This window comes from Papio anubis, chromosome 13 (assembly GCF_008728515.1).
Source record: "Papio anubis isolate 15944 chromosome 13, Panubis1.0, whole genome shotgun sequence".
NCBI classification, from domain to species: Eukaryota; Metazoa; Chordata; class Mammalia; order Primates; family Cercopithecidae; genus Papio; species Papio anubis.
The window spans coordinates 98444932-98457050 of NC_044988.1; the positions used below are offsets into that span (position 1 = coordinate 98444932).

The following is a 12119-nucleotide window of genomic DNA, read 5'->3' on the forward strand; positions in this document are numbered from 1 at the left end:
AGGTGGGCAAACTGAGGCTCAGAGAGGGGAAATGACTTACTTGAAGTCCCAGAAAAGCACCAGGAGGCCCCCAGCTGCAAGCTGGGGAATGAGGTCACAGGATGAGCATTTTAGAAATTATGCAGGGAGGCCGGGCGCGGTGGCCCACCCCTGTAATCCCAGCACTTTGGGAGGTCGAGGTGGGCGGATCACGAGGTCAGGAGATCGAGACCACCCTGGCTAACACAGTGAAACCCCCTCTCTACTAAAAATACCAGAAATTAGCCGGGCGTGGTGGCGGGTGCCTGTAGTCCCAGCTGCTTGGGAGGCTGAGGCAGGAGAATGGTGTCAACCCGGGAGGCGGAGCTTGCAGCGAGGCGAGATTGCACCACTGCACTCCAGCCTGGGCGACAGAGCGAGACTCCGTCTCAAAAAAAAAGAAAAAAAGGAATTCTGCAGGGAACTGGTAGTGCCATCCAGGACTGGGATGTGGCCCCAGGTCTCTTCTGGCAGGAGTTACAGTGACTGCCTCATGGCTGCGAACGCTTCTGCATTCCTTTATCGCCCCCACCTGGATTATAAAATCAGGCGCCCTACTCTTTGGAGCTTGGAAAGGTTAGTGTGGAGTTCTGGTGGTTGGCACCTAATGGAGGCATTCTCCGGGAGGAAAGATTCCTGCTGAAGCCAGACTAAATGGGTCTAACTTGCATATTCTCCAATCCTGTTGGTCACCCTCAGTTTCTTGGTGGACCCCAAGGCCAAGTCCAGAGTAGGAGCACATCTCTCCTGGAGTCTCCAGCCCCATCATTTCTCCTTCTGGACATTCTACAGTTTCCAGTCACATTGAAAGTCCCTTCCTTGGAGAAGCCCTTTCTGACTCCACCCAGGCTAAGCCACATGTCTGCCCTCAAGGTACTCAGCACCGGGGCACTCAACTCCAAGGACAGGAACTATGTGCTTGACTTGTTCTCCGAGAGATCCTCAGCCTCTGGCAGCTCACTCAGCACATCGTAGGTCCCCAAAGCATTAGCCCAGATGATCCTGGGAAGCTAAGGGAGAGGCCTAGAAGCCCAACAGTCTTCCTAGGGAGGGAGGGAGACCTGTAGGAGCCCCCTTCGGGCAACTTTCTTAATCTCTCTGTGCCTCACTTACTTATCTGTAAAATGAGGCTTATCTGCGTGTAAAGTACAAAGTGTAATACGTGGGAACATTCACTGTCTACAACTGTGGTTCTGGTTGTTCGTTTTACAGGCAGGGACATGGAGGCCCATGGAGTACCTGGCAGGCCCACAGTCCACAGGTTGGAAAGAGGTGCCCAAGCCCTGGACTTTAAGCCTGGGCTCTGACCTTCAACATTTGCTTTTCACACTACACATCATGTCAATAAATAGTTACTGGACACCTGTTGTGTGCCAGGCCCCAAGACGAGTGTTGCGTGACTGACAACAGAAAAAGCTTCTCAGTGTGGAGGGGGGAAGCTAGATCATGGTCATCAGTGTAAATCGTCCAGGGTTCAAATTCCAGCTTCTCCACTTCCTGGCTATGATTTTTTTTTTTTTTTTTTTTGAGACGGAGTCTCGCTCTGTCGCCCAGGCTGGAGTGCAGTGGTGCGATTTGCGCTCACTGCAAGCTCTGCCTCCTGGGTTCACGCCATTCTCCTGCCTCAGCCTCCCGAGTAGCTGGGACTACAGGCGCTCACCACTATGCCTGGCTAATTTTTTAATATTTTTAGTAGAGATGGGATTTCACCTTGTTAGCCAGGATGGTCTTGATCTCCTGACCTCGTGATCGGCCGGCCTCAGCCTCCCAAAGTGCTGGGATTACAGGCGTGAGCCACCGCGCCCGGCCCTGGCTATGATATTGCTAAGTTAACCTCTAAGGTTCTTTTCTTTTCTATTAAAAGGGAAAAATAAGACCTCCAAACAGGAGAAGTGAAACCAGGCATTGGCTTAACACGTGATGGATGGGAGCCGTGACTATCGTCATCATCTTATTTTTAATTATCTACCTCTGCACAGGGTAGTAAATTTCTCGCCCTGGCCCAGGTACCCAGGATCCCAGTTCTCCTGTCGGAGACAACCGCAATTAACAACTTCTTATGCATCTTATCAGACAGCTGGCGCGCACACCCGCAGATACCCCCACCCTCACGTGTCCTTCTACGCAAAGACGGACAGCACCCATCAACGCTGTTTTTTCTGTTGCTTCCTTTTCTAACCTAAGGTATCTTAGAAGTCGCCCTATATTAGTGCATATTAAACATTTTTCGTCTTAATGGCTGCACAGTACTCCATTGTATGGATTATTTTTTAATTTGGTTGCCGTTACTGTTATCAGCCAGGGAATTTTCGAGGACCTAGGGGGATTCATGGAGCTGCAGAGCTGGAGCCTGGGGACCCAGTTCCAACCCCAGATCTGCCCAGAATTCCCTGTTGTCTCGGGTGCCATCTCCACCGGAGCGGTCGTGGGAGGAGGATTTGGGTGCAGAGAGGACCAGCTCCAGTGTCCGAGCGAGGATCGGCGAGCAGCACGCGCAGTTGATTCCCGCGGGCGGCTCAATCATTCTGAGCAGCCACTCCGTTATCCTTAGTAGCGTTAAACTCATTAAGCACTCTAGCACAACCAAACTCGGAACCGTTAGCAGGCCCTCCCAGCCTCGGCACCTGACCTCCGGGCAGTGACGCTCCGACACAGCTACTCACCCCCGCCTGGGCCGCTTCACCTCTCGTTCCCAAGTACACCCGGTAGGTTGCAGCAGTCCCTGTCCCTTTAAGGGGGCCGAGCCCGGGCTCCGCTACTTCCGCCCCGAAGCAACAGGGCGGTAGCGCGGGGGCGAGAGCGGGTGAAGGCGCAGCTAGAGTTCCCCTCATAAAGATGGCGACGCCCTGGCCGCCGCGTTCGCGCCTGGCGGTGACGTCACTTCCGGGGCGGAGGAGGCTGAGTGGTGCAGTGAGGGACAAACAAAAGGAGGCGCCGGAGCAGCGCTGCGGCCGGCGGCGGGACGGAGCGGCCGGGGCCTGGGGCTGCCTGCTGGGCGGCCGTGCGCGGCGAGCCCAGGTGAGTGGAGGGGGTGTGGAAAGGGGCGCGAGCTGTCACCTCTTGAAACCCACTTACACACGCCCTCGGCCAGCTGCCCGGTCCCGGGCGCCCGGGGGCATCTGGGGCTCTGTCCCGGGGCCGGCCCCCTGGGGACCTCCCGCGGTATTCGGCCTACCTCTGGGCTCCCCAGTGCCTGGGGTCTCCGGGGCACCACCGCTTGCCGGCTCCGCGGCGCGCGAGCCCCCTCCCAGGCCCCCCTGTGCCTCCTTGTGCTCCAGAAACCAGGAGTTTCCGCCTCGGCTCCCCCATGTCCCCTTGTCATCCCCTGGGTCCCCCCAGATCCTCACCCCTCCACACACACTCTCCCCTTCCTAGAGGTTCCACTTGTGGGCTCTCCCCTTGCCATTTCTTTTCCAGAGATTCCCGTAGTTGTCTTCTCCTGAGTTCCTGGTCCCCTCCTCTTCCCTTGCACCCCTCCTTCCTCTCGTTCCCGATAGGGGCAGTGCCCTGACTTGGGGGCAGGATCCCCGGCTAGGCTCTTGGGGCCTGTCTGGGATGGGATATCTGGGAAGACCGGTCCGGGATCTAAGAACCCAGACCCTGTCCCAGTCCTGTGCATTCAGGTGGCCCCGAGGGCCAGATCAAGTGAGGTCCGGGCCTGGTCCAGCCCTAGGTGAGCTGGACACCCACCAAACTGAGCTCCCAGGCTGAAGGGGCATAGCTGGGGTCATGGAGTTCGTGATGATTCTGCTGCTTTCGCTGACTGCTTCTTCCCCTTGATCTGGACTGGAGTGAACCGGGGTTCTCAGCTGTTGTGATTGTTGCCTTTTTTGGGAAGGAGCGATGGGTCAGGGGTTGTCTGGTAGCCGCCTCCTGATGGAGAGTTGGCTGGAAGGGTGGGTGGTTCCTGCGTGAGCCACACTTCCACTGACTCCTTTTCCCCTGCCCTACCTCAGGAAGCCTTTTGAGAATGAGGTGTGGAGGGAGAGCACCCGGTGAGAGGAAGGGAACTGGGGGAGCCCGAAGTTCCCAAGGGTCTCTTCCACCTCTTCTGTTGGTAGTACTCTTAACCCCTGCCAAACTGTATTCTGCCCTTTGGAGCAGACCACCTGGCAGACAGACTGTGAGAAGGGGGAGGAGATCAGCTGTTGCTGATACTTCCTGTGGAGGGGATGGGGGAGTGGGAGTTTGTTCAGAGAGGCTGGGCAGTGCTGATTGCTCAGTCTCACTGATGTAGCTTCCGTGAAGGTCAAGTCTTCCTCTGGCTCATGAAGGGAGGCAAGGACAGATGACCTGTGCTGGAGGAGGCTGTTGTGGACATGACAGAGATGAGTGACTGGGTGACTGGTCTCTGCTTCCTTGTTTTCCTGGTCTCAGGGCTTTGGCATGGGGTCTCATGCCCCCTGCCTTCTAGGGACCATAGGGTATAGAACAGGGGGCGCAGGGCCGGGCGTGGTGGCTCACACCTGTAATCCCAGCACTTTGGGAGGCTGAAGTGGGCAGATAACGAGGTCAGGAGTTTGAGACCAGCCTGGCCAACATGGTGAAACCCTGTCTCTACTAAAAATACAAAAAATTAGCCAGGCATGGTGCTGCGCGCCCGTAATCCCCACTACTCGGGAGGCTGAGGCAGGAGAATTGCTTGAACCCAGGAGGCAGAGGTTGCAGTGAGCCGAGATCACACCATTGTATTCCAGCTTGGGCAAGAAGAACAAAACTCAGTCTCATAAAAACAAAAAAAAAAACAGAGCAGGGGGCGCAGGAAATGTTCATGACTTCCCCCCAGAACTTGACTAGATGTGGTGGTTCTCCATCCCATAGGCACACCCACCAGGAAACCATTTCCTTTGCAAACTCTGAGTGGCCATTCTGAACTGTAGGGGATCCTGGGGATCACTCCCGTGGGTCAGAACTCAGGGAAGTGGCCAGACCCTGGGTTGCTGCCTGGTTTGGCCTGGACCTTGCCTGTAGGAGTTGGAAGGAAATCATCCTGGTTCCTGACTTCCTCCTCTTCGAGTAGAGGTGATTCTAGGTTTTCACATGGAGAAACTGAGGCACACACTGATGGGCCAAGACCTCTTGGAGATTCAGGTGGGATGGATGTGGGGCTCTAGAGCCCAGCACACGGTCTCTCCATGCCTTGACTCATTCATTCATTCATTCACTCATTCAGCCATTCTTTAGAAAGTGCCCGTCTGGGGCCTGGGGTAGCTGGGAAAACATCCCTGTCCTCCTGAGAACTGCAGTCTGGGAGGAGAGGCAGACCGGAAGACACATAAGTTCTGATACACTATGGCCACCATATTAATGGAAATATTACAGTAGCAGCCCAGAGGAAGAAGGAATTAGCTCGGGGTGGGTATGTAGCGGGTGGTCAGGGTATGCTTTCTGGAAGAGGAGGGACTAGAATCATTAGTGACGGAGTCCAGGGGCCCAAGTTCTGGACCTGACTCTGCCATGGGCAGGTGATTGGACCACACAGCCTCAGTGGGTGCCTCATCCTTGACACGGAGGGTAGAGTGAGGTAGAGGTTGGCTTGGATGGCCTCTGTGCCTATATAGCTGTAGGTGCTTTACTGCCTAGTCACCCCCCCACCCCATGTGGAATTGCGGGGTTGTTGACCTACTTCCCATGACCATCTTCCATGTCTGTCCTCCCAGCACAGTGCCTGGAACTTAGTCAGTGTAGTAAATAAATACCCAGTGGTAGAAATGTTGGAAAAACAGCCATCCCTCCTAGATCAGTCCAGGTGTCTTTGTCTGCCCCCGCCCTCCTCCTTCCTGGGTAACTCCTGCTGATCCTTTGGCTCTCTCTGGTGGCTGGGCCACTCTCCTAAGCTCCCGGCTCCCTGAAACCCGTGTATTGTGGTAATCACACCTCTTTCCCCACCCTGCCACCCCCATGCACAGTTCTGCACAGTGTCTGGTGCATACAGAGTAGATGCTCACTGGAGACTGGTTGACTGTCGGAGGTGATGGGTTGATTTGGTGTTTAAGTTGGAGTCTGGGCAGAGGCTGGTTGACCCAGCCACCCCGCTGTGGCTCATCTCTTGCCACTTCCCCTCTCTGGCTCTGGATCTCGCCATGTCGAGCCCTGAAGCCTTCTCCGGATGCCATGTCTTCTCTCCTCCAGGTAAAGGTGTGCTGTTCCTCCTGCCTGGAATGTTCTTTTTCCAGCTCCTACTCTTAGGAGTCAACTCAGACAACTCCTCCTCCAGAAAGCCTTCCCTGACCCGACTAGTCTGGGTCTAGCGCTTCTCCTGGCTCCCCCGCAGCAGAGCTCTGAGGTCTCAGACCATCGCTACTGACTTGGCACCTCCTCAGTCGACCAGGTTCTGGAGGGACGTGCTCTGTCAGAACCTCTCTTGTCCACCAGGTGCGGTGGCTCATGCCTATAATCCCATTACTTTGAGAGGCTGAGGTGGGCAGATCGCTGGAGATCAGGAGTTCGAGAGCAGCCTGGCCAACATGGGGAAACCCTGTCTCTACTAAAAATACAAAAATTAGCCAGACTTGGTGGTGCGTGCCTGAAATCCCATCTACTCAGGAGGCTGAGGCAGGAGACTCACTTGAATGCGGGAGGCGGAGGTTGCAGTGAACCGAGATTGCACCACTGTACTCCAGCCTGGGTGACAGAGTGTGACTCTTGTCTCAAAAAAAACCTCTTTTGTCACCCCAGAGCCCAGCCAAGGGCCTGCTACCAAGCAGGCTCTCAGGAAGTGCTGGCAGTGCGGCAGGTAACTGCGACAGTCACACATGTGCCTGCTGACGGCAGCTCTCGCTTCCTTGTAGGGAGGCAGCGTCCATGGAGCAAAAGGAATGCCAGGACCCTGCCCGGGCAGACGCGGGCCAGCCTCAGCACCGACAGCCGACGCGCAGATAGCAGAGCCGTCCTTGGGGTAAGGACTGGGCCCCTCTCCTTCCCGGCCAGCTCCAGCTCCAGTCAAGTGCCCTTCCCAGCTTGGGGAACAAAGGGTAGCATCTCTGTCCCCACAGTCCTTTGCTCTTCTTACTGTAGGTTCAGGGCAGAGTGGCAGACAGCAGAATTACTGTCTTCTTCCTTCTCCCGCTGAGTAATGTCTGCTTGCTGCATTCATTGACTGCTGAGTTGTTTCATTGCAAACCTCTGTTTTTGCTCCCTCACCCCAGATCTTATCAGTCTGGGTTTTGCTAATGCAGCCTCATGACCACATTTCCCAAAAAAGCGTGAACCACGTTTCCCAAGTGTGCTCCATGAGACACCAGTTTCTTCGGTCACAGTGTTCATTCCGGGAAACAAAGACTTCTTGTTATCCTTGCTGTAGGACTTATCAGAGCCTTGAATGGATTGAGCTGACCACGATAAGGGAGCTAGCGACTCATGTTTCCCCACACTTATTTGATTGTGTAGACATCTTTGGGGACTCGGATTCCTTGGCCTGTGCTTTGGAAAACAGTTCCCAGAGGCAGGAGAGTCCCTTGAGAGCATGTGGAGGATTAAATATGTTGACATAGAGCAGGCAGTTGGCAGAGTGCATGTCCTAGAAGGTGGTCGTGAGTCATAGCTGGTGTATGTATAGACGGCTGTATAATTTTCCAAACATACTCAGGTCGGTGATCTCATTTGACCATTTGAGGATGCTCAGGCAGTGGCCATTATCTCCAGTTTACAGATGTGGAAACTGAGGATCAGAGTGAGGAAGCAACTTGCCCAGACTCATCTGTAAAGAAGGCAAGGACATGCGGCTTGAATCCAGACCCTGGAATCCTGGGCCAGGGCCCTTCGTTCTCTGCCCTGAGGCCTCCCTGCCTTTACGTCTCACCTCAGTTTTTTGTGTGAAGAAAGGCCTGAGTCTCCCAGCCTGGATTTTAAAAGAAATAGTAATTTTTTTTTTTTGTCATTACCAACATAGTTGCATATTCATTGTATGTTTTTATACTGTTTGGCTATTTTTGGGGGACAGGGTCTCACTCTGTTGCCCAGGCTGGAGTGCAGTGGCACCATCATGATTCAGCCTCGATCTCCAAGGCTCCGGTGATCCTCCTGCCTCAGCCTCCTAAGTAGCTGGGACTACAGGTATGCACCACTGTGCCCAGCTAATTTTATTTATTTATTGTGGAGATAGAGCCTTACATTGCCCAGGCTGGTCTCGAACTCCTGGGTTCAAGAGATCCTCCTACCTTGGCCTCCCAAAGTGCTGGGATTACGGGTGTGAGCCACCATGCCAGGCCTGTTTGGATCTTTAATGTCATCTAGGAAATGAGGCTCCGCTGATTCCCATCTTCAGAGGTGTGAATGGGAAGGGATATACTCTTCCACATCTGTTATTACCATTTGCTTATTTTTATATGAATCTGGTCATGTTTGAGTTGCTGATTCACAGCTTGCTTTTGTTTCATTTAATGATATCCCCTGGACCTCTTTCCCATGCAAGAGGTAGATAGAGTTGTGTGTGGTCCTGGCAGAATGCACACCCCCGAGACCCCCCCGGCCCCTCCCCCTCACATGCTGAGAGTTTTGAGCTGTTTGGGCATTTACAGCAGCAGAGGGAGGTGGGAAGTGCCTGGTGTGTGATTGTGTCCACTCTCCTGTTTATGGGACAAGGTCAGCCAACTCCTGGCTCTGCCCTGTAGGAGTTTCCTGTTGGTTTTGAGGAACTCTGTCCCCTGGAGAGAGGGGAGGCCTGAACTGTAGTCTTTCATGCTGGGCAGCGCTAAGCAGGAAGCAGCATGTCCTGCTTGTCAGATCATAATTCCTCCTCCTTGCCAAGGATGGTGTGGAGTGAACCGCATGGGCCCGCCTGAGGGGTCTTGGCCTCCACCCACTGCCTGGGTTCAGGGGACACACATGAATCAAGCTGAGACAAATTGAGTCTGAGCCATTGTTCTCCTGAGCCCGGCCCTTCCCGGGGACAGGAAGGAACAGGCAGACCCTGACTCAGTTTACCCTTGCTGTCTCTGGAGAAAGTGTTGGTTGTGGTCCTTTTGGCATGCTCCTTTCAAGTTTTAGTTCTGAGAGTGGGCAGGTGAGGAGCAGGAGGAGGGTCCACCCTGCTACCTGGGTCCAAAGATGCTCTCTTTTGGGGTATAGCTGACCTCAGGAAGGGTTTGGGCAAGGAGAGTGTACAGGCGTGGCGGCCTCATTTTGTGGGGCTGCCAGAGCGTCTGGCAGGATCGCGCTGGGAGTGAGGTCTGTGCTGGAGCTCCTGACATCTCACCTGTGTTTTTCAGGCTCACTGTCCTGTCGCTGTCCCTCCCCCATGTCACTTCCTCCATTCTACCCTAGGAGTCTCTTTTCTTTCCCATGCACTGCTTGGGAGAGAGCCGCGGAGCTGGCCGCTCCACAGATGGTGCTCGGCATCTCCGGCTTCTCCTCCTTCCTGCAGTAGCACCTTTACAGTGCGTGGTCATCCTCAGCACCGTGTCTCAGTGCTAAGCCGCATGCTGGGATGCTGCACGAATTTGCCCATCTTACCTTCGCCACAGCCTTGTGTGTGAGGTTGCTTTACCATTTTACAGACCAAGGCCCAGAGGGATGAGGTCTCTGGCCCAAAGTTATACAGTGTACATGTGGCAAAGCCAGTGCTTGAACCCAGGTTGGTATGACTTGGCAGCCGGGGCTCTTTCTGCTTCACTCTCCATTGCTCCTTTTTCTCAGGTTCCCAGGCTTTTGGGGGCCTTCAGAGTCACCTGGGAGCTTGTTTAAAATGCTGTTCCCCTGAGCCCACCACCACAGACCTGCAGAGTCTGCCCGGGAAGGTTGGCCCCAGGAATTTGCGCTTTGAAGATGCCTCCCCAGCAGTTGTGAGGCTGGTGGGCTACAAACAATGCTGAGAAACACTGACCAGAGGCCACTCTTTCAGCCTTAGTCCCCGTCGTTTACCGCAGAACTCATGCCCTTGGTGTGGATGCAGGGCTGAGCTCCCCACAGGACTGGGACTGGACAGTTGGTATTTTTTTTTACTTTTTTAATTAATTAATTTTTTTTTTTTTTTTGAGACGGAGTCTCACTCTGTCGCCCAGGCTGGAGTGCGGTGGCCGGATCTCGGCTCACTGCAACCTCTACCTCCCTGGTTCACGCCATTCTCCTGCCTCAGCCTCCTGAGTAGCTGGGACTACAGGCGCCCGCCACCACACCTGGCTAATTTTTGTATTTTTAGTAGGGATGGGGTTTCACCATATTGGCCATGGCTGGTCTCGTTCTCCTGACCTTGTGATCCACCCGCCTTGGCCTCCCAAAGTTCCGAGACTACAGCCGTGAGCCACCACGCCTGGCCTATTTTTTTAAATTTATTTTTATTTTTTTGAGATGGAGTCCCGTTCTGTTTCCCAGCCTGGAGTGCAATGGTGCCATCTTGGCTTACTGCAGCCTCTGCCTCCTGGGTTCAAGCGATTCTCCTGTCTCAGCCTCCCAAGTAGCTGGGATTACAGGTGTGCACCACCACGCCCGGCTAATTTTTGTATTTTTAGTAGAGACGGGGTTTTACCATGTTGGTCAGGCTGGTCTTGAACTCCTGACCTCAGGTGATCCACCCGCCTCGGCCTCCCAAAGTGCTGGGATTATAGGCATGAGCCACCGCACTCGGCCAGACAGTTGTTTTTTAGTGGCTTCATTTTGTGTGTGTGTGTGTGTGTGTGTGTGTGTGTGTGTTGGGAAGGCGAGGGGCTTAAGCTTCCCTCCTCAAGGGTGTGTGGGGCTGAGGTTTCTAGAAGGGCTTTTACTCCCGGCCACAAATGTTCCCTGCCGTCTTCCAGATGCATTTCTGTTGCGTCCTGCGTCTCGCAGCAAGTTCGTCTACATCTAAACGTCTCTTGAGGGCTTAAAACCTCAAAATTAAATTGCTTGCTGCAATCTAAGCCTCACGCCTAGAGCGATGTTCCACTGGAGTAAAAGTGGCTGTAAAATTCCACAGCTTTCACATGCTACCTGGACGCCCTCAGAGTGCATCTGCCAAACCTGCGCCCTCTGACGGTCAGCATGACAAACGCACTGGCCAGCAGCGGGGGTGGTGGGTGGGAATCCTGGCCCTGCAGGACACCTCGCATCTCCCAGCTGACTCCATGGGTCAGGATCACTGGGGGTAACCCCCTTCTAGCCCAGAGAGTCAGGTACCAGGCAACTCACCCTCTGTCAGACCCTCCAGTCCTCCGCCTGACCTGCCTAGGGCTTGGCCAGTGCCCAGTCCCCCGGGATCCCAACAGAAGATGCATCTGCTGCCTCTCTAGGGTACTGGTAGCCACATTTCATAACCTGTCTAAGAAGGCAGTGCTGGTGTTCGTAACAGGTTAAGTCCTGTAAACCATGTGTGGCCATGACTCCATGTGCAAATATGAGTGTTGGCTGGACGTGGTGGTTCCTACCTGTAATCCCAGCACTTTGGGAGGCTGAGGTGGGAGGATTGCTTGAGCCCAGGAGTTCCAGACCAGCCTGGGCAACATAATGACCTGTCTCTACAAAAATAAAAAATATTAGTCCGGGTGCAGTGGCTCACGCTTGTAATCCCAGCACTTTGGGAGGCCGAGGCGGGTAGATCACCTGAGGTCAGGAGTTCAAAACCAGCCTGGCCAACATGGAGAAACCCCATCTCTACTAAAAAATACAAAAATCAGCTGGGTATGGTGGCATGCACCTGTAATCCCAGCTACTTGGGAGGCTGAGGCAGGAGAAACGCTTGAACCTGGGAGGTGAAGATTGCAATGAGCCAAGATTGTGCCACTGCATTCTAGTCTGGGCGACAGAGTGAGACCCCGTCTAAAAAAAAAAAAAATTAGCCAGGTGTGGTGGCATGTGCATGTAGTTTCAGCTGCGTAGAGGCTGAGACTGGAGGACTGCTTGAGCCCAGGAGTTCAAGACCAGCCTGGGCAACGTAACAACCTAGCTCTACAAAATATTTTTTAAAATAGCCAGGTATGGTGGCAGATGCGTATAGTTTCAGCTACTCGGAGACTGAGGCTGAAGGATTGCTTGAGCCAAGGAGTTCAAGGTTGCAGTGAGCCGTGATCGCACCATTGCACTCCAGCCTGGGCGACAGAGCAAGATCCTGTCTCAAAAAACATTAAAATGGCTTGCCTTCCAGGCCCCTCTGACCCCAGGGCCCAGACCTAACACTGCCTTCTGGCCCT

General features: G+C 54.1%; 2 protein-coding genes across 5 annotated transcripts in view; one reads left to right on the top strand and one right to left on the bottom strand.

The window, feature by feature from the left end:
- Positions 1–2856, bottom strand: part of KYAT1 (kynurenine aminotransferase 1) — a 43630-nt gene extending 40774 nt beyond the window's left edge. The window contains exon 1 of the mRNA XM_009188059.3: positions 2682–2856. Coding sequence (XP_009186323.1) covers positions 2682–2849 — 168 coding nt within the window. The 5' untranslated portion in view covers positions 2850–2856. The remainder of the gene's footprint in view (positions 1–2681) is intronic.
- Positions 2857–2902: 46 nt separating this feature from the next.
- Positions 2903–12119, top strand: part of LRRC8A (leucine rich repeat containing 8 VRAC subunit A) — a 40091-nt gene continuing 30874 nt past the window's right edge. The window contains exons 1-3 of one of the 4 annotated variants that reach the window (XM_017949279.3): positions 2931–3036; positions 6810–6916; positions 7663–7877. The gene's annotated coding sequence lies outside the window, so the exon portion shown is untranslated. Of the gene's footprint in view, positions 3037–4726; positions 6151–6809; positions 6917–7662; positions 7878–12119 lie in introns of those variants that run through there. The other 3 variants (XM_009188063.2, XM_017949278.3, XM_009188065.3) reach the window with 3 other exon arrangements.